Source organism: Rattus norvegicus, chromosome 16, assembly GCF_021556685.1.
Source record: "Rattus norvegicus strain SHRSP/BbbUtx chromosome 16, alternate assembly SHRSP_T2T, whole genome shotgun sequence".
Classification (NCBI taxonomy): Eukaryota; Metazoa; Chordata; class Mammalia; order Rodentia; family Muridae; genus Rattus; species Rattus norvegicus.
Genome location: NC_141549.1, coordinates 9331569 through 9358475, shown reverse-complemented (window position 1 = coordinate 9358475; position 26907 = coordinate 9331569). Strand labels below are relative to the sequence as shown.

The window sequence follows — 26907 nt, the reverse complement described above, 5'->3', positions numbered from 1 at the left end:
TGTGTGTGCATGTGTGTGCACATGTGTGTATATGTGTGTATGTGTGTGTATATGTGTGTGTGCATGTGTGTGCACATGTGTGTATGTGTGTGTATGTGTGTGTATGTGTGTGTATGTGTGTATATGTGTGTATATGTGTGTGTGCACATGTGTGTGTGCATGTGTGTGTGTGCATGTGTGTATGTGTGTGTGCGTGTGAGCATGTGTGTGTGTGCGTGCGTGCGTGCATGTGTGTGTATTTGTGTGTGTATGTGTGTGTGCATGTGTGTGTGTATGTGTGTGTGCATGTGTGTGTATGTGTGTGTATGTGTGTGTGCATGTGTGTGTATGTGTGTATATGTGTGTATATGTGTGTGCATGTGAGTATGTGTGTGTATGTGTGTGTGCATGTGTGTGTATGTGTGTGTGCACATGTGTGTTATGTGTGTGTATGTGTGTGTGTATGTGTGTATGTGTGTGCGCGTGTGTGTATATGTGTGTGTGCATGTGTGTTTGTGTGTGTGTATACAAATGTGTTCACTGACACCAATGTGCAGATGCCACACACCTTTACCCTGTGGAAGTTTTGTGCCTTCCCCTCTGGCTCCCCTACCCTGGGGAAGGTATTGGCACATCGCCAAGGGCTAATTAGAGCAGGTTGGCCGTCCTGAGAAACTGGAGAGTTTTCAGTTCTGACCTTACATTCAGGAAAGACTCATTCCAGGCATCGGACTTTATTTCTAAGTAAAACTCTCCCTCTCTCTCTCTCACACACACAGAAACATCACTGGGACCTGAAGACGGCATCAGCACCCACCACCATCTGTGAACAGCACTGCACTGCCAGGCATATATTAGGGCTTGACCTTTTCCCCAGCTCTACAGATTAAACACCAATGCTCCATTGTGTTTTGTGTTATTCCTCCCTGATTCCATGTAAACATTCAATGTAGGTCATTTAAAAAATTATGTTGGAGCATCACCCAGTGAGAATAGTTCAGATCTTTTGAGGTCCTCTGGGCCCTGAATGCCAGAAGACACGTTCCTCAAGGAAGCTGGCTGCTGCAGGCAGACTCAATGGCAGTCCGTGAGGAAAACGAGGAATCAGAGCTCTCTTTAGATGTCAGGAGCTCTCACAGGTAAGGCTGAACTTCTAATCTCTGGAGTGCAGGTCACCAGGGAAGGAAAATAGTTAAGTTCCATAGTTAACCAGAGGCACATTTGATCCTGACAGACTTGAGTCCCGGCCTTGTCCTCCATGGGGTCCTTAGGCAGGAGACGGTCAGAGGCCCAAGCCATAAGCAGTTCCTCCCAGATGGCCACAGAATTGTTAATAAAGGATTGCAACTGACCTTATATGACTCTTGGAACTTTTGAGGACTGCACCGGGGTCAAAGTGTCTCGGGTCACAGTGAGCGTCAGAGGGCTGAGGTCCTGAACTGCCTCTCTCTGTTCTGTGGTTGTTTGGGGGGACTATTTCTGCTTGGGGATATTTCTTCAAGGGAGGGGTTTTATCAGAAATCACGTGGCCACAGAGTGAGCACAGGCATGGAGCAAGGAGATCGTGTTGGAGCACAGCAAGCAGCCTATGCATAGTGGTGGATGTGGACCTGGCTTAGCCCTGCCTGGCCTCATGCTAGGCCTTCAATATCTAATGATTCCATCAACACACACTGATCTGCTAAATAGCAGGTGGCACTTGGGAAGGTCTCGGACTTTGGGAACCCACAGACTCGGAGTCGAATCCTACCTCTGAGTCACAGCCATTGGCTTGCTGAATTTTGGTTTCTATAATTGACAGTCAGAGGTCACGACACACATCTCAGTGGGGTGAAACGACAACTGGAGTCCCCCTTTCCTTCACCCCAGAGATTGCTGGAATGAGTCTCAGCTTCCTGGACCCTGTGACTCCCTTGACTCTCTGCACATCACCTGTATCTTCTGCTAGTTTCTGTCTGGTTTTCTGCTATCCCCAGATCATCTTCTGCCAGTTCCCTTCTCGTCATCTACTTTCTACCTACCAAACCTTCCAAAGTCTTCTGCTCTGCCCACAGACCCATATACCCCAGTCATTGTCACTTCAGCAGAGGAACCCACTGGGCACAGAATGGCAACTGGTCCCTTTTCTTCTCTAGGATGGCTTCAGATCCACATAGGCATGTCGTGCCCAGGAGGATGCAGGACCTTATCAGGACCTCTTCCCTGTTCTGTACCCTCACCCTGGGTGGCCGCAGGGACTACCTGCACCCACACTCGGCCACACTCATCCCCTCGTAGTGGTACTTGAGGGTTGGCACGCCCATGTCATCCTTGTAGAGGATGGAGATAGGACTCAGTTTGGTGGGGACGCAGCAGGCTTTGCCCACCTTCGTGGGGAACTTGAGATGCACCAGGGTCTGCACGATGGCGTGTTTGGTGGGTGTCACGTCATCAGCCAGCGGGAAGAAGCAGCCTCCTTTACACTCGTAGGCATCATATTCCTTGGGTGCGATGATCCAGCTGTCCCAGCCGATGTCCTCAAAGTTCACCCTGAGAGAAGTCTTCTGGCAGTGGCTGCTGGCTGCACCAGTGCTCCTCTTCCTTCTAGCTAAAAGCGGTCCCACAGCTGTGTACCCATCTATACGCTCCTCCTCCTCACGGCTCTCCCCAGCCTCCTGGTAGGCATTTTTGGATGTCTTCACAAGCACGGTCTCCTGCTCGTGGCCAATCATCTCCTTCAGCTCCAGTCTGGTCTCCTTGGTCCCATTGCTGCGGTCATTGGAGAAGACGACAAAGAAGGGCAGGTTTTGGGAGCCCGGAGGGACACTGATGTCCAGTGTGCTACAGCCCTCCCTATGTCTCTGCACCGTCACCTCCAGCTTGTTTTTGTTGGTCGTGGAGTCTGCCCTGACCCAACGCTTCACGGCACTCGACACTTCCAGGGTCTCCCAGCCCTCATCCTGAATGTCCTGGGATACCAAGAAGGTCTTGGTCCCCGAGGCACTGTCCCAAGTCTCATCAACATCCAGAACATCGTAAACGACCATGTTTCCTTCCAGCCCGTGAGTGGAGTCCACGTGATTTTGACAGGAGACATAGAGACGGAGCTCAGCCCTGGTGATCTGCTCGTGCCTAGGGATGGAGATGTTGAAGATCAGGATGTGTTTCTGGAAGGGGAAGTCCTCTGTGGCAGCTGTCGATATAGCATCTGAAATGCAAGCACATGGGGAGGGTCGTCTGCCTGGTGTCCATTTTTATGATACCAAAGCCAAACTTCATGGTTCGCTACAAGGGACATCTAAGATGATAGATTTTGTCACTATTGATCCACTTTGTGTCATTTAGAACCATAGTAGAGGGTTCTCTTAGGATTGTCCCAGGAAAAGCAGAGGCAGGTACCTTCAGCCAGTGTTAACTGTATCTACCATTTACTGAGCCTGGCCTTACACCCTGAGTCTGGGAGCATCTAGATATCATCCCAACGTTACACATGTGGAGATCGTTATCCACAGCATTGGATGCATAGCACTGGGACTGTCAGAGCGCACACAGCTAATTGGCATCCGTACCTAAGGCAAGCCAGAAAATACACTGTCAGGATTAGAGTAAAGATTCTGCAGTGCTGGCTGGGGACCACCAAGGTCAAATATTTAATTAAAAATCAAAATAAAAAATATTTAGATAAAGTGAAACATTGCATGCAGCATTAGAGTATCTAAGTCGTTGGAATGGTGTTGATAGCTACCATCGAAAGCGAAAGTGCTTTTATTTTTAAGACAAAAATGTATCTTCATGCCAACAGCATTGTCACGTTAGGCAGAAAGATGGGGGTTTTCTCCCAGCCTCATAATTGCTTCTCACTTCTCCTGGCCTGCAGCTTGACCACAAGCATTGCCATTTGTGGGTCGGTGCCCACTCTCAGTCAGTGCATTATCCATAGGAGACGTGTTCTGATACAACCACTGGATGCCCGGAGGTACAGGTAGTTCTAAGCCCTGCACACCGTGTTCCTTCTGTGTGCACGCACGCCCGTGCTGATGCAAAGTGTGTAAATCAGGCTCGGCCAGAGCTTAACCGAGAGTAAAGAAAATGGGAAGTTTAAAAAAATATACCCGTGACAAAAGTGACTTCGAAATTATGAGCTGTTTGTTTCTAGATGTACATTTAATAGACACAGTAGAACCTCAGAAATAGGCCTAGGCTCTCTCAGATGGGTCTATTGCATGGGGAAAGATAAGCAGAGACCCATGCTACTGAGATCTAGCGACTGGTCTGGAGAATAGAGGGGTCAACCTGATGGTCCCTCACTGGGGACTTGTATCCTTGGGAAATTTTTAGCCTTTTGTTGCTTCCGTTTCCTCTCTTGCACCACAGGGCCCTTCTCACCAGTTTATCAAGGTGGCTCATGAAGCTCGCAGGCCACTCACAAGCCAGCAGCTGATGCTTAGATGACACTTCTGTCCCCTCCAACCCCGTGCAAGCCCAGTGCATGTGACAAAGCATGGCGCCCTCACTCTGGCTACCTCCACAGTGGCTGTCGAACCACTCACTGCCAGACACCAGAAACCACACACCCACGGGCATTAGGCGAGTGTTTCCTAGGTCACACGTGAACGGTGTTGATGTTGCTGCTACTGAGTACACGGAGTTAATTGCGTCAATGACATACGTGGAGGGGGTTGGGATCTCTGGCTGGGCTCACATTCTGGCCTGTGGGATATGACGACTTAGGTCCCCAATTACAAAACAAAAACAAAACAAAACAAAACAAAACAAAACAAAACAAAAACAACCAGCCTTTACCCTAGGTAGAGATCCTAGACAAACCCAGGGGCCTGGTGACCTATAAACTATATGCTTTTTTTTTTTTTTTATTAACTTGAGTATTTCTTATATACATTTCGAATGTTATTCCCTTTCCTGGTTTCCGGGCAAACAGCCCCCTAATCCCTCCCCCTCCCCTTCTTTATGGGTGTTCCCCTCCCCACCCTCCCCCCATTGCCGCCCTCCCCCCAACAGTCTAGTTCACTGGGGGTTCAGTCTTAGCAGGACCCAGGGCTTCCCCTTCCACTGGTGCTCTTACTAGGATATTCATTGCTACCTATGATGTCAGAGTCCAGGGTCAGTCCATGTATAGTCTTTAGGTAGTGGCTTAAACTATATGCTTTTAACGAAGCCATTAAACAGGAAGTTTCATGTTCCTCTGAAACTTCCTGTTGAGCAGCCAGAAAAGTTGGACAGATCTGGCCGGGCCTGGCTGTGGCCCTGAACTGGGACCCTTGGGCATTTGCAAATCTCTGGACAAGAAAGAGAGAAAGGACCTGGGCTCCAGGTCCTTCAGAGCAAGATGCCAAACAGAAGAAGGGGCGACTGGAGCTGGTTTTATGCAGGATGTAGGGACGGCAACGTGACCTCGCAGTGGGTGCCTGACCTGGGTTCCTCAGCCTTGGTGACCCTAGCTCTCTGTTCAGTAACTCATTCTACCCAGATTCTGTTGTTCTGTGACTTGCCAGTTATAGACCTCGCCTCCGTGTTTGCCTTCTAATCTTCCTAAATCATGGACACTTGGCAGGGAAAACGTATTGGACCGACACACTGCCTACTGCCCTGAGGAAGATTACACCCTGGACATAATGAGGGCCTCTTCTAGTCCTACTCTATTAACTTTTTAAAATCTGGGTCTAAAGTGCACTTTATAAGAGAGAACCCTTTCCTTTAAAGCTGAAAAAAAATACAAGTTTATTGAAGGCTAAATGAAGGATCTATTTCTAAGTCAGAAGAAGATGGGAAGGGAGAGAGGAAGATAGGAAGGGAAGAGGAAGAGAAGTCAAGTGGAAAGAAAAGGGAGGAGAGGGAAGAGGAGGCGTGAGAGAGGAGGGAGGGGAAGTGGGGGAGGACAGAAGGAGATCGAAGGAGACTGAAGCAAAAATCAGGGAAAGAAAAAGAAGGTGAGGAAGTGGACAGAGGGACGCAGAAACCTGGTATACTGGATACGGGGTTAACCGTGGATATGATTCTGGGGAGGAGCCAGGCTGTGCACCGGACCCTTTAGTGTTGATGGACAGGACCCATGATTCGCACTGCCTTGTGGGGAAGCCATTAGCCACACGCGAATGATGAACAGGAAACTCGTATTTTCTCCCTATTTCACCAAGGGTCACTTCAATAGAAACCTGAAGATCCGCTTGTGGTCAGTGGCCATCCCACCCGGCAGAGCCACTGCACTGTGGGGGGCAGGGCGCACTATGTCCCACCCCATGGAAGTCCGGGGAAAGCACTGTACCTTCCACGCTGAAGCTCCGCACGATGTTGGAGGCAGGCGTGGACGACTTGTCCGTAGTGTATCTGTTGTACAAGTCGATCATGTACTGGGGTGGCTCCGCTCTGGTTTTGTCCTGAGAGGGAATGCCACTCAGGTTAAGGCTGCGCAGGAAGTCCACTTTCATGTTCTCCAGAAACATCTTCAGGTCAAAGACGCCCTCCTCTCTGCTTCCAGACAATCCCAGGGAGCTGCGGGCATTTCCCCCAGGGGATGCCTGCCCCCAGCTCTGCAGCGGCTTCTGCTGCGTGGGACAGACCAGCAGGAGCAGCGTGAGCAGGACCACCCGGAAGGCCCCAGGGGACATCTTGGGCCCTAAAGGGGGACTGCCCTGCAGGCCGTTGTGTTGTATCACTAGGTGCAATGGGGAGCCCAGGAGGAACAGGCCCACATTGTCCTGTTGACTGCTCAGCAGGGAGCCTGGCTGGCTCAGTTCTCCCCAACAGCCCGACAATCTCCCACTCTACTTATCTGGGTGTGGATGCTATGCTCAGACCTCTTATCTAAGGCAGCTCTCTTTAATGAAGGCTGTATAAACATCTGACAAGCACCAGGGGCTGGTGGGAAGGATCCTGACTACTGTAAAGGATCGACATTTCTCCGGAGGGTCATCCACCCTAATTAGGATCTTTGTCCATTTCCTTGCTGGCTTGGTTCAGAAAACTCCAGGCAGGGTACACAGACCTTCTCTGCTGGACCACAGAAACAAAGAATTCAGAAAATGAGGCTGGGAAGTTCCCTAAATATAGAAAGCTCACCAAGTACCCAGAAGATGACACGAGCTGTGGGGGTCAGGAAGGTGGGGAGGTGTGGGAGATTGCATCAGGGGTAGGCGAAGTCTGGTCCTTACGGTATCGGGACCCGGCAGTGTATCTGGGCGCTGCCCTCTGAGGGAAGAGCTCCTGAGTATTGAGAATGGAGTGTGGACGGGCCCAGGGCATTCTGTGGACAGGCAAAACAGATGATAGCTCCTGTTCCCACTGTTCCTCCACGCTGTGGCCTGGGCCCTTTGAGCTTCCTTTTAGAAGATGCGTTTGCCTACATGTAGGCCACTTCCAGCTCCTGACAGTGGGTGGTCATGTTCAAGCCACCCTCCAGTGCTGGCTCTGACTGTGCTGGGGGAGGAAGCTGGCTGCTCATTAGTCCCACAAACACATGTATCTGAGGCTCTGAGCTCCATCCCTGACCCTGCTCTGTATGGTGCTGGTGCATGTAAGTATACAAGTGTAGAAGTGTGTATGTGTGTGTGAGTGTGTGTGTGAGTGTGTGTGTGAGTATGTGTGTGAGTGTGTGTGAGTGTGTGTGAGTATGTGTATGTGTGTGTATGTGAGTGTGTGTATATGTGTATGTGTGTGAGTGTGTATGTGTGTATGTGTGTATGTGTGTGTGAGTGTGTGTGTGCGTATGTGTATGTGTGTGTATGTGTGTGAGTGTGTGTGTGCGTATGTGTATATGTGTGTATGTGTGTGTGTGAGTGTGTGTGAGTGTGTGTGAGTATGTGTATGTGTGTATGTGTATGTGTGTGTGAGTGTGTGTATATGTGTGTGTATGTGTGTGAGTGTGTATGTGTGTATGTGTGTGAGTGTGTGTGCGTATGTGTATGTGTGTGTATGTGTGTGAGTGTGTATGTGTGCGTATGTGTACGTGTGTATGTGTGTGTGTATGTGTGTGTGAGTGTGTGTATGTGAGTGTGTGTGTGCATATGTGTATGTGTGTGCTTATGTGTGTGTGAGTGTGTGTGTGAGTGTGTGTGTGAGAGAATGTATGTATGTCTGTAAGTGTGTTTTGTGTGTGTGTGTGTGTGTGTGTGTGTGTGTGTGTATGTGTGGTATTCAGAGGATGACTTGATTCATGTCAGCAGGGAGGCCATCTGGACCAGAGTTCTCAGTCAGGAGACCCACAGAGAGGTTAGGACTCACAGGAGCAGTTGGGCAGCTCTGAGACTGATCTCATGCCCAGAGATGGCTTCTAGCCTGTGAAGGCTGCTTGAGTTAGTCCAAAGACAACGTTTAAAAGCCGTGTCCCTGTGCTTGGCCCCCATCTATTTCCATCACAAGTAGTGTTAGTCAAAGTGAAGAAAGAAGACAGTTAAAAATGTTTGGGATTGTGGCAGCCTACTCCGAGGAAGATGGAGTGTGATATTCTGTGCTTGTCAGGGCTCCTGAGGAGAGGGAATAGAGGGCCAAGAAAGTTCAAGACATTGCAGGATGGACTACGGCAAGGTGTGGTCAGAGGTCTCAGAGTGGGAGGGTGAAACCAGGAACTGCCAGGGAGAACTTTACCCACCCTTTCAGAGACACAATGAGGGGAGAAAGGAAGGGTACAGCCGAGGAGATGCCTATTGGACTGAAAGAGGAAGTATGCTGGGCACCTAGTCCACATAAGAAGCCTAAGGGCTGAGAAAGACGACTGCAGTGCACACCGAGCCCAGGAGATGGCGCTGAAGCTGCAGAGCCAGTGGGCCAGGAGGAGCTGGAGAACGAGGTCTGTCGCTTCTTGATGTGTCATAGCCTCTAGGAATCAACAGGACCCCTCCACACTCAAGAGTTCGAGCACAAGGGCCGTACAAATCATGGTGGGTTCACTGCTGTCTTATGAAGGCCACAGGAAACTTCGGGTTTGATGCTGAGAACTGACTGAGCCAAGAGCCTCATGGTCAGCACTATCTGTGATTTTCCCAGCCAGTGGCCCCTTCTCTGTGTGTGGTAGAGTTGTCTCCATAACACTGAACACATCCATGCAAAGCAAGGCCAAGGAGAAAGATATCTTTTTCCTTGAAACCAAAAGGTAACAACATTCCACACTCCCAAGAACCAAAAGGTTCCCGAACGCTACTTAGATATGCATTGTCCCTGAGGTCACTCAGCTGAAACTGTGTTGGTCTGGAGATAGTAGTTGGGTAGCTTGCCACTGGGCTATGTCCTTGAACGTATACACTCCCTAGAAGGAAGACATCTTGGAAAGTCGTTCATGAGACCAATATCCAGGCTTTGAGATGCTTCAGATTTGGCTCTGCTTTTACAGAGCTCAAGGGCGATCTTGGTGAAATCAGGCCTCTGGTCTGAGGGATTCCAGGAAACACCTCTGCACGTATTCAATATTCATAAAACACCACGAGAGCCACCCGACACCTATGCCCAACGTTGCTCCTGTAGCGAGAGTTGCTGCTGAGATGGAGACTCACAGAGTCAGGTAGAGGTGGGAGGGCATGAGGACGCGTCTTCAGAGGAGGGAGGAGCTCACATAAGAAGAAGAGCTGGACTTGGATGGAGGAGAACACCGCACGTGCCACCCGCATGTGGGCATTTGATGTTGGCGCATGAAGGAGGGTAAGAGGCGGCCTGGTTGGGAGACCGGGAGGAAGCCAGTTGTCAGGCTCTGACAGTGAGCTGTGCGCCACAGCGCTGAAATGAGAGTTCGACTTAGTTTGTTCTACTTCACCATCACCCGGAAACACAGGGCTTCACAGGCAATGGCGTCTCTCCAGCTTCTGCTCTCCTCCCAAGCTGCTAATGCTTGTTCGAGCTGGTTCCCCATCCCCTTGGAACTGTCACTCAAGTCTAAGCCCATCCTAGGCTCCCTCCTCTAGTCTGACCGCATGAGGGGAATGAAAAGGTGTTGAGTGATTCTATTTATTTATTCAAATATTTAACATTTGCAATGCGTCAGATAACATGCTAAACTCTACAGTTGCCTCCGTGCCCCCTTGTCTATGGATTCCACATCCTTACACGCTATCACCCTGGGATTAAAAACAACTGGAAAAAAACCCTGCATCTGTATTGTGCACGCAAGAGGTTCCCCCCTAAACAGCACAGCACAACAACTTGAGGTGATTTTATTTTACTTTAAAATGTATTTTGACTTTCAAATGGACACATGGAAATTGCACATATCTGTAAGGTGCAACATAGCATTTTAACTCATATACATAATATAATGATTTGATCAGAGGAACATGCATTTTTTTCATTTCTGCATTTCTTTGTTGCTGTTTTATGCTTTTTAAAAAAGGGGTGTGTGTGTGTGTGTGTGTGTGTGTGTGTGTGTGTGTGTGTGTGTGTGGATGGCGTGTAAGTGCAGGCTCCCAGAGGCCAGAAGAGGTGCCAGATACCATGGAACTGGACTTGGAGGCAATAGTGAGTTGTCTGACGTGGGAGATAGGAACTGAATTTAGCTTTCTGAAGGAGCAGCAAGTGCTCTTGTCTGCTGAGTCGTCTCTCCAGGCCATTTAATAAAAGCGATTTAAGCATCCTCAAATTTCAGTGCATATGGGGGAACCCGAGAACCCATCTTCCACTAATTCTGAGGGACAACTGTTTTTTTCATGTTTCATTTTGTAAAATACTCATACAATTCTCCATTTTTATCAAAACTTCTGTGCTTAGAGCAAACAGAGCAAATGCTTTGCAACACTATAACACACACACACACACACACACACTCACATATACACACAGACTCACACACACAGTCATACACACACACACACACAGAGAGAGAGAGAGAGAGAGAGAGAGAGAGAGAGAGAGAGAGAGAGAGAGAGAGAGAGAAAGCACACGACCACTAGCAAATAAAGGCATATTTAGTGTACAAATTTGAACATGGGCATCAGAATGACCTGCTGGGATTACACAGCCTTCTGATCTATTCTGAGCCTCTGTGTTTCTAACCAGTTCTTAGGCGCTAGTGTGGCTGGTTTGAGAATGACACTTTTAGAACCACAGTTCTAAGCAGTGTGCTGTCTGGGTACTGTCACAGGTCAGGCCAGTGGCTCAGTGCTTATCACAGGCCACCTGGAAACAGGTTCTCTGTCCCAGCTCTCCCTGTCTCTGGCTACTTTGTGCAGCTTCAGTGGGGGTGTATTTTTGTTCTTCTGAACAATCGGTCATGGTTTGTTTCTCAAGAACTGCAGTGGAGAGAGAGGTGTCCTCAGCGATGTGTTCTGAATTGCTACATTTGAAAAAGAGGCTGCTTCACCAGCTCCTCCCATTGCAGAGGGAATCTCCATTCATATTTCCGGTTTTCACCTCAAAGTCATCCTGACATGCCCAGAAGATACTGGACCCCCTGAGTACTATGCATCCGTCATGGGCCCGATCCCTTGCCTATGTCCGGATCCCAGTTAGAGCCTCTCAGGTTGCCTTGACTCATCCCAGACACCTAGAGTCAAAGATTTGGAGGGGTTGCAGATCTTTGAGAATCCCAATGGTCTCTCTAAAGTATGCATGTCAGAAAGAACTCCATGAAGACACCACAGCTATGAGAGGGAGTAAACAGTTCAATGGGAAAAACTGAGTGAGGAAGCAATGGCAGGATCTAATATGTGGAAGAAAGGGCGGAGTCATTCCAAGCCCCAGTATTTTAATTTATTTTTGCTATTCACATAATGATATTCCACCATGTTCCAACGGTATTTGACATAGCAAGCAAAACACCAAGTCTGCAGGTCAGCTCGAGACATGCACACCATCTATAACAGCTTGGAGGGACTCGTTTAGCTTCATGTGCATCCCTCCAGGGAAAAGGGACTAAGGTAGCATGTGTTGGTGGCTAATGGGCATGGATAGCTGTGTATGCACACGTCCTAGGGTGCATAGAGCATCTCAGAGGATGGGATGCAAGGATGCAGACTCCATCGAGTCCCCTTTATGTCTCTCTCACCTGTTCGGGATGCTCTTGCAGTTCACCCAGATCACAATGCTGCCGTCGCAGCCTTCTTCAGAGGCCGCCCAGGCTCTCCACGCCACTGGGGCCTCCTGAGCAGAGGGCCATGGAATTGGGATGGGGCAATTCATGGAAGGGGCAGGCTAGAAGCAGAAGCTGCTGCTTATCCATATCCCCTTCCCTAAAGCCAGACTCACTGAAGGGTTTTGCAAACAGCAGAGCAGCGCGCAGCCCCAGATGGACGTGGTGGGTGGGTGGGGGTGGTGTGCACAGTCCCTTGTCTCACCTGCATTTCCTGGAACACGGCCCGTAGAGAGTATTGAATCCAGCAGCCCCAGCTGCTTCTCTTAGCAAGCTTCGGCAGCTGTAGGTCTCTGTGCTGAGGTTCCAGGCCAGTGCTACGCCCCTAGCCCTGGCTGAATGGATTGTGGTGCATCTGTCTCAGACTGCACCTATTTTCTCCTTAACAGTTGCCCAACCCTGGACTTGCGGAATAGCCACTGTAAGGAAAGCAAATCTCATGCCAATGCTGTCCATAGTAGAGTCAGTCGGGGTGGCCTTTTGGGACAGGGATGCTGGGAGACAGCTGTGTATTCCACAAACACACAAATGAGATCAGCTGGCCTTTCCAGTTCCTCTTAAACTGTGGACCTCCTGAGATATTCCCTAACTGCATATGTCAAATCTCCTGCTTTTATTACACCAACCTGTTCCTGTCACTCAAGACAAAAGCTGCCACAGACACCTGCCAATCAACTAGGTTAGGGACATGAGGAAACTCTAGGACAGTACCCTGTGCTATCCTGGAACCATATTCCATTTTGGCGCTAGCCCAGGGTCGTTGGATTTGCAGACTGGATGAAATTCAGTTTTTCCAGAAACCACTGTACCTTTAATTTATTAGCTTTCCATAAAAACACAGAACACTCACAATCTACAGTATACAAAGTATAATTTACAAAAATATAGAATCTTGGTTATTTTTTAGTATTCCAGCATATCACTGTATTATTTTTCATACGCATGTTTAAACAGCCCACACCTAACTTTCAGTATTACGTCTGTGGGGCATGGGGGTCAACTCTGTCCACTTTGCTTTGAAATCAAAATACATATATTAAAAGAAGAAATCAGTCTCGAGTACATGTTGCGTACTGCATGTATAAAAGCATGTGTAGTGAAATGTAAGAGAAATACCCATCCATGCCATGCTTTAGGCCCTGTTTCTAGTATGCCGCTTGAGGGTTTTCAAATAAGCATTTACTGCCGTGGGGGGCGGGGAGTGCCCCGAGATTTGCATAGTCTTTCCAGGTTCTGAGAGGACAGATGCCTTGGGGTTGACATCTGTGGACACATGCTATTTCTAGGCCTTGAAAAATGTGGGCAAATTTCAGACCATGGTGAATTCCAGATTCCTTCCAGGAACTCAAAAAAGTCCTTACAGAGCTACCACGACGCGGAAGAACGGGAGAACTGTGGCTCGGTGGACAGATCTTGGTCTCAGCCTGGCTGTCTATAAGCTCCATCTAGCACCTGGGACTTGCTCGAGTCAAATCCTGGCTCCAAGAATGCCACTCTGCACAGCAGGGGTGAAGGAGGTCTGCCTTCCATCTTGAAGCCACCTTACCGACAGGCACAGGTCTCTACGGACATATTGGGGTACACCTTCAGAACCACATTCCGATTCTCGTCCAGGAAAAGGACTCCAAGGGAGTTCATCTTGTCTGGGACACAGCATGGCTCCGGGATGCCAGGGACAATGCCCACAGCTCTGACGATGCTCTGGATGGTGGCATGGTTGGACGGGCGGACGATCTGCAAGATGAGAAGAGACAGTTAGCTCGGAGCATGCGGTTTATCTCTGCTTCTCGAAGGAAGCCAGGTAAGGGGTGGCCTGGAAGAAAAGACCTCTGTCCAGAGCTGGCATGATTCCTCTGAAACTGTTACAGGCTCAGACCCGGTGCCCCTAGGTCTGCCCACTTACTCTAAATGGGATATTTTATCTGCTACATGAAACTGGCCACTTGGGGGCGCCTGCTAGGAGCACCTGGAACTGGAAGGAGGATTTTGCAAGGGAAAGCCTAGGACCAACCCTGTTGCACTCAGCCAGCAGATATGCCAGAGTGACCTTGGTTAAAACCAAAATGATATTCTAGGTATGGCATGGGTCACAGACAAGCATTTCAATATGTGCTTGACTAGGGGTGACAGGAGCAGTGTTCAGGCATTCTCTGTTTGACATTTTCTTAATTTATATGGACAATATGACCTTCATTGTCCTGACACAGATACCACAGCTTAAAATGGCTGAGAAACATGGTCAAGATGCCTGACATAGGAAGTGGCCTAGCTTGGAAACTGTGGGCACCTCTAAAAGATGAACACAGACGACCAGGTCATGGGCTTTAGCTTTTGGCTGGCTGATCAGAGCTGTGGCTGACAAGAAGCCTTGAGCTGTTGCAGGAGAGGGGAGACAGCAAGAGAAGGGCCAGAGCACACGTGTGGTTCACCATCCAGAAGGTGGGGAGGCAGCAAGCCAGGCTGATGAAGCAGCAGCTGTGAGCCCACATCTGTCCAGGTCCCATGCAAAGCCCTTCAGCAGATATTCTCTCTCTCTCTCTCTCTCTCTCTCTCTCTCTCTCTCTCTCTCTCTCTCTCTCTCTCTCTCTCTCTCTCTGCCAGCTGCCTCCCTTCCTCTCTCTCTTGTGCTTGCACAGACAAGGAAAGGCCCCTTAGTTTAGTTCCAGACGGATTATATGGCCCACATCTGGGCCTAGGGTTTCCCACTCAGTCTGTTTATTGAGGTTCAAATTGGATTTATGAACTGACTTTCTTCCTTGGAAGGCATACACAGGAGATTCTGCAGAACTAACTGAGAGGGAAACTGCTGTGGGTGCTGAGGGTTGACAGGGCCAACTTACTGTAGCACAGGCTGCTGCAGAGGGATGGATAGATGGAGTTAACCCAGCCTGGGGGAAGGTGAAAACTCAGGGCCAGGGAGATAGAACAGTCCAGGACTATGTGTCTTACAGATTGCTGTGCACTATGAAGGCTGGCCGGACCACTGAATGTGCCAAACTAGGGACAACTCACTCACTGGGAGAGCCACTGGGGTCAGTGCTTCTGGTTTAGGCTGAACAGGAGAGCCTTTGTCAGGAAAAAAGTTGGATACCTGTTTTGTCCACCAGGGAGCAGCACTGACTCAGTCTCTGAAGAAGGCGGCTCTGTGGGACTGCAACCCCGCCCCGCCCCCGCTTCTAGGGAAGAGATGCTTTGCTTTTAAAATCCCAAATTCAAAGCAAGGTATAGCGAAACAAGTCTCCAATCCCAGAAAGTTGGGGTTGGGGTGCGGGCTTAAATAGAAAGCTAGGATACATGTAGAGACACGGCCTTAGGGGGGAAAAAATCAAAGCCAACACTTTAAAAAGTACTATGAAGCCAAATAAACCCTAAAGGACTACGGGGACACCTCTGTCTGTTTCTGCCTCTGCAGAAAGGAGACGCATCATCTCCATTTTGCAAATGATAAAACAGGTCAGGCAGGTAGAGAGGCGGCCAGCTGGGACAGAGCCAAGTTAGAATGAGACAAGATCAGAACACAGAAGCAGTACCTTGGGCATGGGGAACTCGCAGGCTCCAGCACAGTAGTAGGCATCAAAGGATTTGGGTGAGATGATCCATTCATTCCACCCGATGTCTGCAAAATCCACCTTCAGGTACCTCCTGGAGCAGACCCGAGGCTCATCCCACTGCCGCCTCCTGGCTTTCTGCATCGTCTTCTCATCAAAGTCCAGCACCTGCGAGGAGGAGGGGGTGAATGTATCCTGGTCTTTCTTCTTGCGGTCTTTGCGCCCGGTGCGGGGTTTCAGTGCCCGGAAAGGACTGGACCAGAACTCGTGCTTGTGGAAATGCTGGGCGTGCAGGGCAGGCGCTGGTCTTTCGTCCAGCCCTGGAAGTTCATTGTCTTGCAGGGGTTTGGATACCTGTGCCGCCCTGCGCACGCGGGGATCCGCTGAGCTGTTGGGGGCTGCTCCAGGCTCAAAGTCTCCAGCTGGAAATGGGTCGTATCTCTGTAGCGTCACTGCTACACTGTTGGGCTCCGAGATGGCCAGGTCATTTGCATAGACAAGGATATAGGGCATGTGGGAACTGGGCCGTGGCACTCCGAGATCCTTCTCTCCAGAATCCAGCTGAGCAGAGAGAAGAAGTTCTCCATCCCTTCGGGCAGCCTTGATGATTGAGGAGATGTCCTTGGCCTGCCAGAGGCCACGTGGTGGAGGTGTCAGGGCCATGGCCCCGCGGAGCAGCCCCTGAGTGGCAGTGTTCTGCGAGAGACTGCGGAAGATTAGGTGCAAGCGAGCAGGCAGACCTGGGGTCAGGAGCCGGCAGGATGCATTCTTAGCTCGGGGCTTGCAGAATACCTCACGAGCCCGGGGCCACCGTGGAGGTTCTGAGTAGAAGTGGAAGGTGGCTGTGAGGATCATTTCTGAGTCTTGCATGGAAGTCAAGTTGAAGAAATACACAGGCTTCTGGTCGATCACATCTGCAAGGGAAAGACAGACCACAACCTGTTTCATCCGCTTCTTGGGTTTCTGCCCAGAACTGGGTTGGTAAAACAGTTTCTTCTGACCTCACACTCGAGCAGGGCTCATTTCTCTTTCCTCATGCTCTGCAGTTCCCACACTGAAGGTGTGAGGGCCCCCTTCCTTACCCTTGATAAACTCGCACCATTGAGATCAGAAAGGAGGGGACTGTCTTCATTCCCTTTGAGAGGAATCGAGATGAAATAGGGAAAGGAGGGAGTTGAGAGGAGAGGCACAGAAGAGGGCAGGAGGGAGAGACAGAGGGTGATGATCAAGTGTATATAAGACACTAAAACTGCTGTTCCCTGCTTGCCTTCCGCCGTCAAAGTCCAAATGAGCGTCACTGTCACTGACAACTTCACTGAGCTCATGAGAGCTTTGCTTAGTTACAGGACCTGCCTTGGGTATTTGCACAGTGCCTGTGCTGTGCAGTTTTTAACTCTACCCTTTTTTTTTTTTTCCGGAGCTGGGGACCGAACCCAGGGCCTTGCACTTGCTAGGCAAGTGCTCTACCACTGAGCTAAATCCCCAACCCCCGCTGTGCAGTTCTTAAAAGGCTACTTCTGTGGAGTGTGAACACGCTTCTAAATGAGGTGAAATAGGAGATCTTTACGTCTTTCTTGCTGCAGTTTTAGCACTTTTTAAGGTAATATAGAATTAAAAGCAGCCATTTTTTGGTGTTTTTTATGTGCCAGGACTATTACTATTACTATTATTATTATTATTATTATTATTATTATTATTATTATTATTATTCAGTACTTGGGAGGCCGAGGCAGGTGGATCTCTATGAATTGAGGCCAGCCTGGTTTACACAGTGAATTCCAGAACAGCCAGGGCTACATAGTGAGGCTCTGTCTTGACAAAAAGCACACGATGTAAAAACATGTTTTTACGAGGACATAGCAATCTGGGGACGATAGTATGATGCTACACTCCAAGGCTCACACTGCCCTCTGGAGACACAAACCCAAGCTAAGGAGGGCCAGGCAGACACATCTGCTGTGCATTTAGAGAATGCTTCTACTCCTGCTTTTCTGGGGCAGGCAGAAGCCCTTTCCTTCTCGCCTGGTTCTACCTGGTGTTCCCCAGGGTCACCGCATCACCACAGCCTTGAGTGCAAGGCAAATTCTCTGCCACGAGGAAGTCCTCTCTAGGTTTCAGAAGAAGACACAGTCTTTTGCTGTTTCCACCTTGGTCACTGAAGGCCAGGAGAAGACCAAAGCAGCCAGGTGGACTTTCTCCTTCTTCTCCAACCAAAGTTCTACCTGCTTGGAGAGGATCAGAGCTTGTGAGCCCAAATGGTGTGTACTTCTTAAGAGACAGATCAGTCTGCATGACACCCGTGTGCAGAGAATAAGCTGGGATTATTTTTTTCCAAGAAAATAATGGCTTAGGGATGGAAAAGAGTTCAGTGGTTAGGAGTATTTGCTGCTCTTGTAGAGGACCCAGGTTCGGGGCCCAGCACCTACACAATAGCTCACAGCTGTCTGTCACTTCACTTCCACTGGATTTGATGCTCTCCTCTCCTTGAACACAAGGCATGCATGCCTAGCTACAGACACTCACACATAAACAGTAATGCAATAAAACATTAAAAATTTAAAAATTCACCCAAAAATCTGCCCAGTAGCTTAATATTTTGTTTCTACTGGGAAGGAAGCACAACTCTATTGGGAATGTCCAAATTTTCACACTCATATTTATCTATCTATCTATCTATCTATCTATCTATCTATCTATCTATCTATCTATTTATCATTTATTCTTCTCTCATATATTACATCCCAACTGTGGTTACCCTCCATTTATTCATACTCCCTTAGTGGACCTTGTAACTAAGAAAGACACACCTACAGTACGCTGAGTAAAGGTTGAAGATGTTACCCTCCCCGGTCCTCACACCCCTACCAGACAGAAGCATCAGCCCTGCTGTGTGTGAAGTGGTGCTGAGTCTCGAGGACCTAAATCTGGCATCCCAGAACTCTGTGGCTTCGAGGGCCGTGACGTGGGGTCCTACTTCCTAACAGGCACGTCGGGGGTGGGGGAAGTTGGAGAAGCACCCACCTCGAAGGCGGTGTGTGAATGTGCAGACCTACTTAGCTGGAAACTACAGGGAGGTGTCCTTGCTCTGGGACCCGGCCTGGGGCTCCTGCATATAGACATCAAGGGGAGAGCCTGTGTCACCTCTGCCTCTCGGTCACTGATCTGGGAAGCTCACTATCTGCACACACACCCAGAAGCTGGAGAACACCCAGAGGGCAAGCTCCAGGCCCTAGAGGAGAACATCATACTCTGAACATTTCTCTTCCATTACTGATCTAAGGGCACTAGAATCCTCAGCTAAGTTGATCCTTAGAGGATTAAAGGAGTGACCCGTGCTATATGCTTAGGAGACAGGGGGTTCCACAAAGGAACTACCAAGCCATTTTCATTTAGAGGACCAAGGATGGCAGAGCAAGGGTTTCCTGTACAAACTCAAAGATGCTCGCTACCACTGGTCTCTACAACATCTGACGTGGCAGCCTGTGTTTGCCTTTAATCCAGCTCAGGTATGGCCTTGTCAATACTTGGAGCCATACTTTATCAATTCTGCTCATTCAGAGTGCAGGGATGGGGGGATTCCCCCATAGGCCTGGTGAGAAGGAAGGAGCTTACTACACTTGCCTTGAATGCATTTGGGCAGAGGGAGCTCACCCCTACCTGGGCAACTTGCTCAAAAAGGCTCTCCCTTGTGGGAGATGTGGAGGCTCAGATGGGTCACCCCCATCGGTGGTTCACAATGCAGATGTCTGCATGCATGCAAGTCAGGAGCTCCAGGCTGTGGCTGAGAGTTGGAGCACCTCTAGTGTTTCCAGCTAAGTGGGGACATAGGGCACCAAGGAGAGAGCAGGAAGAGAAGTCCCTCTGCCCTACACACTGTGCTAGAGCCTGTGTGTCGTTTCTCACAGCCAAGGAGAAGACACCTCCCTCCTCGTTTCCTCCATTTATCCGTCCCATTTCCCAATAAACATTTGCAAAAGGTCTGCTCTAGCTGGACGATGTGGTGCTTGGAGTCTTGACAAAGGCAGTCCAAGGTGCTTGGAAGCCTCTTGGAAACAGAATCGTAATGAGCATAATTATTCTCGGCGTCTGGTCACATTAGGGATTTACAGATCCCTGTCTAAGCAAGACACCATATTATGGGAATATTCAAATTGCACACTTTTCTTGTTCAGGTCCTGCCACCTAATTACTCCGTCCTTTACTAAGACCTCACTTGAAGTCCCAACTATGTCTGTCCTCCCCACTCCAGGTCCCATTCTCCTGGCCTTCCTATGAGTGTCACGTGTCCAGAATGGTACCTTTGCCTTCATGGCTCTCCCATCAGTCAGACCTCTTCCAGATCTCTGCTCATATGGTATCACCCTTTGGCTCCTGTGGCTGAAGATCCACTCATCACTCTCCACTTTGACTGTCTCCAGGGCACCCCTAACATTCCGATGTGTTTGATACTATATATGCTTCCAGAACGCATTTCCCAAGAGGACAAGGCCTTTGCTAGATGTACTTCATGGGGGTATCACTGGATCCTAGCACAAGCCTAAAAGCTGCTGCTCAGAAACAGATGTGAACAATGGGATTCCTAGTGCATGCCCTGCACTGTAGGAACAGCTGAAGGGGCAGGGTCAGAATGGCTCTGTTACTTTGGTTAACAAAGGGGGAGTTCTTGACCCATCAGAGGAAACAGCTAACTAGCCTAATGTCCTGTAGCTGCTGAGAGGAGAGTCGGGTGTGGCTTTGGGTGTTCCTCACCTGGAACACGTGCCCTTTGCTCCCCAATGTGCTCTGTCTATTGTCATGACTCGCCCAAGAGAGCAGACACACCATTCAGAAGATGCGAACTTCTATGTAAGCTCCAACAGAGGCAGAGAATTATCTCTCCTCCTTCTTCCCTTCGGATATCAAAGCAACTCCAGTCACTGTTTTCTTTGTAGATGCTGCAACCTTCTCATCATGGTTTCCTTCTCTCCTGGCCTCAAGGGTAACAGTTACCTTACCACTGCCACCTCTCGATGTCCTACACATCCTTCAAAAGCATCACCTACGAGAAATGAAAGGTTAATATCCCCGCTATGTAAAGAACCTCGGCAAAACCTGCACACAGAGATCATTTCCTGGGAGGAACTTCAGAGACCAAAGGGTACAGCAGATACCCCAAGGACAGTGGTTGACGGGAATATCTGCACGCAGAAAATACAACCTATTAGGTTAATGGCTTCATGCCTGGGTATGCACAGATGTCTGTGGACATGTGTATTTTTTGTGCATGAGTTAAATGATTCTACAAAATATTATTTTAACTCCGCTTCTCTTTGGATACGTGATTAGTAATAACTTATGCTTGTTTTTATGCCTTAAACATTTAATGCCTTCTCTCCCTCCTGTTCTTTTCCCCTCACCCCTTCCCTTTTTCTCTGCCCCCTGCCCCCTCAGGGATACATGCTGGGTATCATTCCATTCTCAATAGGCAAAATCGAGGCTCTCTGGGAGCCTCCCCTGTTTCCTCTGAACCAAACACCCAAGAGCTCCACTACAAAATGGACGACTTCATTTTATATCCCACCTGCCCACTAGCTTGCTGGGATCTTCTCTGCCTGTGAAAACTACAGTCTTCTCCCTGTCAGTGCTACCTTTGGGTATCCTGCCGAGCCCCTCAGCCTGTCGTTGCCCTATCACATCTGTCCCAAGGCCCTACTCTTTTGTTCCTCAAAAGCTATTTTGGGTGAAACCAATACTGTATGCATCTCTGTGTCCTCCAAATGAAATGCTTAGGAAATGTCCCATGATATGCTTTGGATTTGGTTTGTCTCCAAGGGCAGGACACTTGGTCTTCAGAGTGGCAATACTCATAGAATCTTTAAGGGGTAGGATCTAATGGGTAAGCATTAGGTCCCTGAAGATACTTCTCTCAAGAAACCCTACTTAGTTCCCAAGGGAGGGGCTGTCACACCTGGCTAAAGGCTACCTGTCCCCTCTGCTTTCTGGTTCTCTGTCTTGCCTCCTGATCAGTCCTTCTCACAAGTCTTCCAGCCAGGATGCCTCGGTCACCCTGTGGCACAACCCCAGGGTTTACCACCACAAAATTACCATCATGTTTGGTCTTTCAGCCTCTGAGTGTGAGCTGGATAAAACCTGCTCGGGACAAGTTACTCAACTCCTGGTATTTTGCTAGAGTAACAGAACTAGGACTAACGTGCTGGAGAATGGAGTGAGCTTGGTTTGGTGGTTTTGACAGATATGTATTTTGGGGAGATCAGGAAAACTAGTTTGGTGTGACACTGGTGGTATCAAGCTTAGGATTAAATGCAGATCGTTCACGGAGTGTGAAGGTAAATGGTGGTCTAACCTACACCCTTAGGGCCAGGCTTTCCCTCCACAGATGCGGGCTAATAGAGAACAAAGTGCACTTCAGGGAGGAGTAGAAGAGGACAAGGAGAGCTGGCGCAATCATAGCTAAGAGCTAATAAATTGCAAATGAGCACACACCAAGAACTGTTCAAAGTACTTGCCGTTTCTGAGCTCCGTTAAAACTGTTATCGGTGAGGAGGGGAGTCACAATTTAGAAGTGGAAGGAAACAGTTAGAAGTCCTGTCCCTTGGCAGGATCTGGGAACTGGGTCAGGGCGCTGTCAACAGACTCAGTGGCTTACTCTCAGGACCCGGGCCTCCTGCACATGAGGGGGAAGCAGCTCTAACAGGTTTTGGAAGCAGGTGCTACCCTGGGGAGGCAGCAGAAACTTGCCTATATGGACCCTGCTGGGATGGGAAGGCTCCAGGATCAGGGCCTTGGCAACAGGGTCTGCGCTCTGCTCACAATACCCCACAGACAGACCTTCAGATCAAGTGGCAGGAGCACCGGAGACTAATTATGAAGCAATGTCACTGCGTCAAGGCAAGGTACAAGCAACCAAACCCTGACTCAATGCCAGGCACAGATCTACCTTCTATTCACCACTCACCCCGTCTACATTCACACAAGCAAACATGCGCAGAACGGAGAGGTGATATGTCCCGTAACACACAGCCGGAAACCGCTCAAGTTTCTCTTAGTTTGTATCAGGGATCCAAATCAGGACTGCACCGGAACTCTGATTTCTTAAACTTGTATCTTCCAACCCGATGCTCCCCTCCCAGGTTCTGGGCTTAGTTCTGACAGAGAGACAGTGGTAGTGGGAACAGTTGTCATTGCCCAGTCTGTACCACAATGTTCTCTCCTGTTCTGTCTTTTGTCCTTATCTGTAAAATGGGAGTGCTGGATTTAAGGTGCAGTCTCCAGGCCATCACAATGTTCGCTGTTAATTTTGTACTTGGGAAGTCTCACCACCTCACCTTGGTTTGGTGAAAACAGACAGAACTGCACCCCTCCATAACTGGGCCACAGCAGATGTTTGCACCCAGTGGACATGCTCGCTTCTTGTTGTAGTGGTGACCCCAATGACATTTCTCTTTGCACTTCAAGGTTCCAGAGACCAGAGTTAATAGGCAACAAAGGTCAAGTTCAAGCCTATGTGAACACAAAGCTCCTATCAATGCATCCTGCTCCAAGTATTACAACACTAATGATCTGGCCGTTATTACTCCATCTCATCTTCCTCCCACCCCAAGAGGGAGATGCTGCTGTGAACTGCCCATTTTATAGAGTACAAACAAGTCCACGTAGTTTTAATGATTTAACTCAATCATGCCAGATGTTCCTTAAGTGGCTTACTTTAATAAGGCTTCTTCAGAAACGAATGCCAGGTATTGAATAAAAGGTTCCAGGGAGGCCAGAGTTGGCCTAGAATCTAGAAACACATCCTGCTATGACGAAGGATGTGCTCTTTGGAAGAGATGCTCCCTTACCCCTGTTATGTCTGAACTGGAAGCCAAGATGGTACCCAGTGAGTGGCAGGTGGTAAGCTCAGAGGCTGTGCTGTTTAGGCTCAGAGTTGGCCGAGGTTTGTTCCCATCCACCTTAGGGGAGAAGACTGCACACTGAAGGATTTTTCTCCTGGGGGATGGCCTCCTTCCAGACAGAACTGCAGGAGACCTCTGCCCACATTTTCTGGAGCAGCATTCTAAAACCATGAGCAGTCACCATGACAACCAGGGTCTTCTCACCACCTGCTTCCCAGGCTTCACTTCCTCTGCACTTAGCTTGGCCTTGCAAGGGTTTCTCAGCCCTAAGTTAGTGGGCAGGGGCTCAGAGCCACCTTCCCTAAGAAGAGGGTGGAGAGAGTCTCTGTCAAGAGGCCTCTGGCAAGCTCAACCCTAGGTATGAGGAGAGTGAAGTGGAGCCTGGACCAGGAGCCAGGCAAGGTGCTTCTGGACCTTTCCTGAAACCTGTCTTCTGAAGTTTCCAGTCTTGAGGACACAGGCTCTTCTCCGAGCTCTTTGCTTTCTTGCTACCCAAATAATGCTTCCTGTCTGGGCTTAGTGCTTCACCGATGCTGCCTTGTGACCCGCTGACCATGCTCCCTGTGACCCCCCCCCCCCATACAGTAAGTGTCAGGATAATGTCAGCATGGATCGACCTCAGCCAATGCCCATCTCCGTTCTGTGCCTAAAGCTTTGGGTATATGCTGACCTTTTTGCAGCAGTTGTGCAAGCTCCCAGTGGCAGGAGGTCTGCCACCAAGTACCACTTTGGTGTCCCCATTGCAAGCTCTGGCCTGGTACTAAGAACTGAGTGGATTTTCAGTGGAAGGATGAATTAAACGTCAATAGAAGAAAGGAAGGGAGAAGAAATCTGCAAAGGAACAGAGAAAACAGATAAGAGAACTGACGAATAAGGACTCCCGGTGCATCCTTTACTTACCCAGCCGGGCACGGAAGCTTCGGACGGTGTTGCCTCCTCCTGGTGGAGCGCCTCTCCGGTTGTACTTCTCATAGAGCCTGAGCATGTGGACAGCGACTATGTCCTGGGCGCCTGGACCCAGAGCGGCTGCAGCGTCCCCGGGTGACTGCTGGAGGTCCCTGTCCCTCTGCACACTGTCAGCTGCTGAAGGCAGTGAGGACCATGAGGGGACTCTGTGGCCGCAGCCTGCGCCCCGCAGTAGCAGGAGCAGCGGCACCAAGGGCAGCAGCTGAGACCTCAAGCTGATCCGAGCAAGACCTGGAGCCATGGCTGAGTGACAGTGGTGAAGGGTCTGAGCCCAGGAGGGCAGACAGGGAAGGCTCAGTGTTGGCTGTGCACCTGGTCCACGGCTGGAGTGTCTGTGGGGACTCGGACAGCCCCGACGACCCGACTCGATGTATCGGGATTGGCTCGCGGTGGCAGAGCTGCTTGCTGAGCATCCACGCCGCCCGGTCAGTGGTCACGGCTGTCCTGAGCCGCGTGGAGCTCAGCCGAGCCCGCGCCGGCGCGCTCCCTTGACGGCCTTGCGCTGCAAACTTTGCAGCCCACGGAGCGGCGCCGGGACTGGCGAGTTCGAGGGGAGGGGCGGGGCGGGGTGGCGGACAGCGCCCTCGGGGGGTGGGGTGGGGGATCCGGCTGCGGTCCCCACTCGCAGCAGCCAGGAGCCCGTCTGTGGCCCCGGTGTGCTGTGCGTGCGTCCCTGTGTGCGGGCGTGCGCGCGCCGGGGTGTGCGCTCGCGAGTGTGGGGGCCGTGGGTGTGGGCGGGCGCGCTCCTCGCTCCCCCGCCGAGAGCGGGAGACCAGCCCCGCAGCCGGCTCCGGAGTGTCGCTGCCTGCAGCTGAGCCAGGGCGTCGCGGGGGCTGGGCAGGCTTTGGAGGGGGGCCCGCCTGCAGGGTTGTCCCTGCAAAGGCATGCTATGGCTCTGTGGTTGGAAGATGACAGCTCCCCCATGAGGATCCCAGAGGCCATGTGTGCCTAGCTGTCCCTGAGCTAGTGTGTGCTCAAAACGCAAAGGTACAGTCTTGGGAGCAGGAGCTCCGGGGATTTCACAACAGAAGTCGCCAACCTAAGTTGGTAGAAGCAAGATCTCGATCAATGTATAAAATCAGAATTATCAGGCTAACTGACCCTTTATCTGGCTACGGCGTTTCCACTTGTTGAAGATATGCATCAACGGTCCGTGTAAAGCTTCGGACAGGATTGCTGAAAAAAAAAAGGACATGCTTTCAATTTGCTTTATAAAAAGTTTTAAAGCACCAGGGAGGGAGGGAAAAAGCCCATGGTTTTTTTGAAAAGGAATTCTCGATGAAGTGCTGGTGTAGGGTGTCACTGACTCCTGCTAGACAGCTTAGTCCTGTCAGAAGGGCCCCTGAAGGTGCTTCACTCTAGCAAAGTTACTTCCCTATAGGTAGAATTCGGGGTCCTGGTGGGGAAAAAATCTGGTAGTTCTAACCAACTTTAATGGAAACAGCAGTTTCCAATGTGATGCGAACAAGCGAGCAATTGCAGTGGTTGGTGTTGTGGCTTTTCACAGAGAGACACTCTTCAGATATTGTCATTTGACAGGAGAGGTGTTCCAGATTTCCCAAAGTAAATTTTGTTTTTGCTTAAACTATATTGAAATTACAATAACTTTTGGGTCCTGCTAAGTAAGGAATTAACAAAAATGGAATATTCTTTGTTATGCTACAGAGTGACTTTGAGATATTTTTTTTATATATTAGAGCATGGTTGGTTTTCTTTGTTAACCTGGGAATTTCATTTCTGTGCATTTAAGAACATTTAGGGGAGGGGTCCACAGAGTTTAGCTGGCTAGAAAGGAGTCCAGGGCCCTAAACATGAAGGAATCTTTAGACTCTAAATGCTGTGATCCCTTCACACAGTCCCGTTTCCGTAACCCCCAACCATAAAATGATTTAGACCCTCAAAAGGGTCGCGACACGCAGGTTGAGAACCACTGCTTTAGAGGGCCAAGATCCCCTTCAAGCCTACACTCTTCCAGAAAGCTAGTGAATGGCCACCCTCTGGCTGCATGGTAATAATTTCCACACTTGTGAACCCAATGTTCTTCTTATCTGGTAACTTTGGGCTCTGGGAGCCAAAATAGTTATTTATTTTTTTTTTTTTTTGGAGGGATCACAGTGCAATAATTGAAATTTCCCTGGAAAAGCCTTCTGTCGCTGCGTAAAATGACTATAGTTTTATTTCTTTAAACCTCAGACCGTCATATTAGAGTTCATCCTACCCAGAGCTATGAAACTTTGGCCTATAGTTTGTAGAAGCACCGAGAGGGCGTTTATTATGCATATAAATGTATAGTATTTTGAAAATTAACTCGGATTACATTCGACGTCCCATTCATATACAGTTCCCACTTGTTCTGTGAACTGGCTTTCCCAAAAGGGCTTGTCTGGAGTTGTGAGTCCATCACGGCCCAGCTCTGTGGTTGAATCTCTCCTTATAAATGGACCAGACTATCCTCTCTTATAAATGTCCTTCCCCC

At 49.5% G+C, this 26907-nt stretch overlaps 2 protein-coding genes across 2 annotated transcripts; both read right to left on the bottom strand.

Annotated features, from left to right (window-relative positions):
- Nucleotides 1–698: 698 nt before the first annotated feature.
- Nucleotides 699–6701, bottom strand: Gdf2 (growth differentiation factor 2). Its single transcript, NM_001106096.1, has 2 exons — nucleotides 6242–6701; nucleotides 699–3166 (listed from the first exon to the last, which is right to left on the bottom strand). Exons 1-2 carry the CDS (start codon nucleotides 6582–6584, stop codon nucleotides 2217–2219), a joined length of 1293 nt encoding a protein of 430 aa, NP_001099566.1. The 5' UTR covers nucleotides 6585–6701; the 3' UTR covers nucleotides 699–2216.
- Nucleotides 6702–12826: 6125 nt separating this feature from the next.
- Nucleotides 12827–24911, bottom strand: Gdf10 (growth differentiation factor 10). The gene is given in 3 exon segments (NM_024375.1): nucleotides 12827–13759; nucleotides 15556–16487; nucleotides 24366–24911. Coding segments are annotated over 3 exon segments (1431 nt in total). The 5' UTR covers nucleotides 24673–24911; the 3' UTR covers nucleotides 12827–13567.
- Nucleotides 24912–26907: the final 1996 nt, after the last annotated feature.

What these genes read in the sequence shown, in the direction of transcription:
- Gdf2 (NM_001106096.1), bottom strand. Translation starts at nt 6,584, where the DNA reads ATGTCCCCTGGGGCCTTCCGGGTGGTCCTGCTCACGCTGCTCCTGCTG. An exon ending in GCGGAGCTTCAGCGTGGAAG is followed by an intron (nt 3,167 to 6,241) that starts GTACAGTGCTTT and finishes CTTGCATTTCAG; the next exon opens with ATGCTATATCGACAGCTGCC.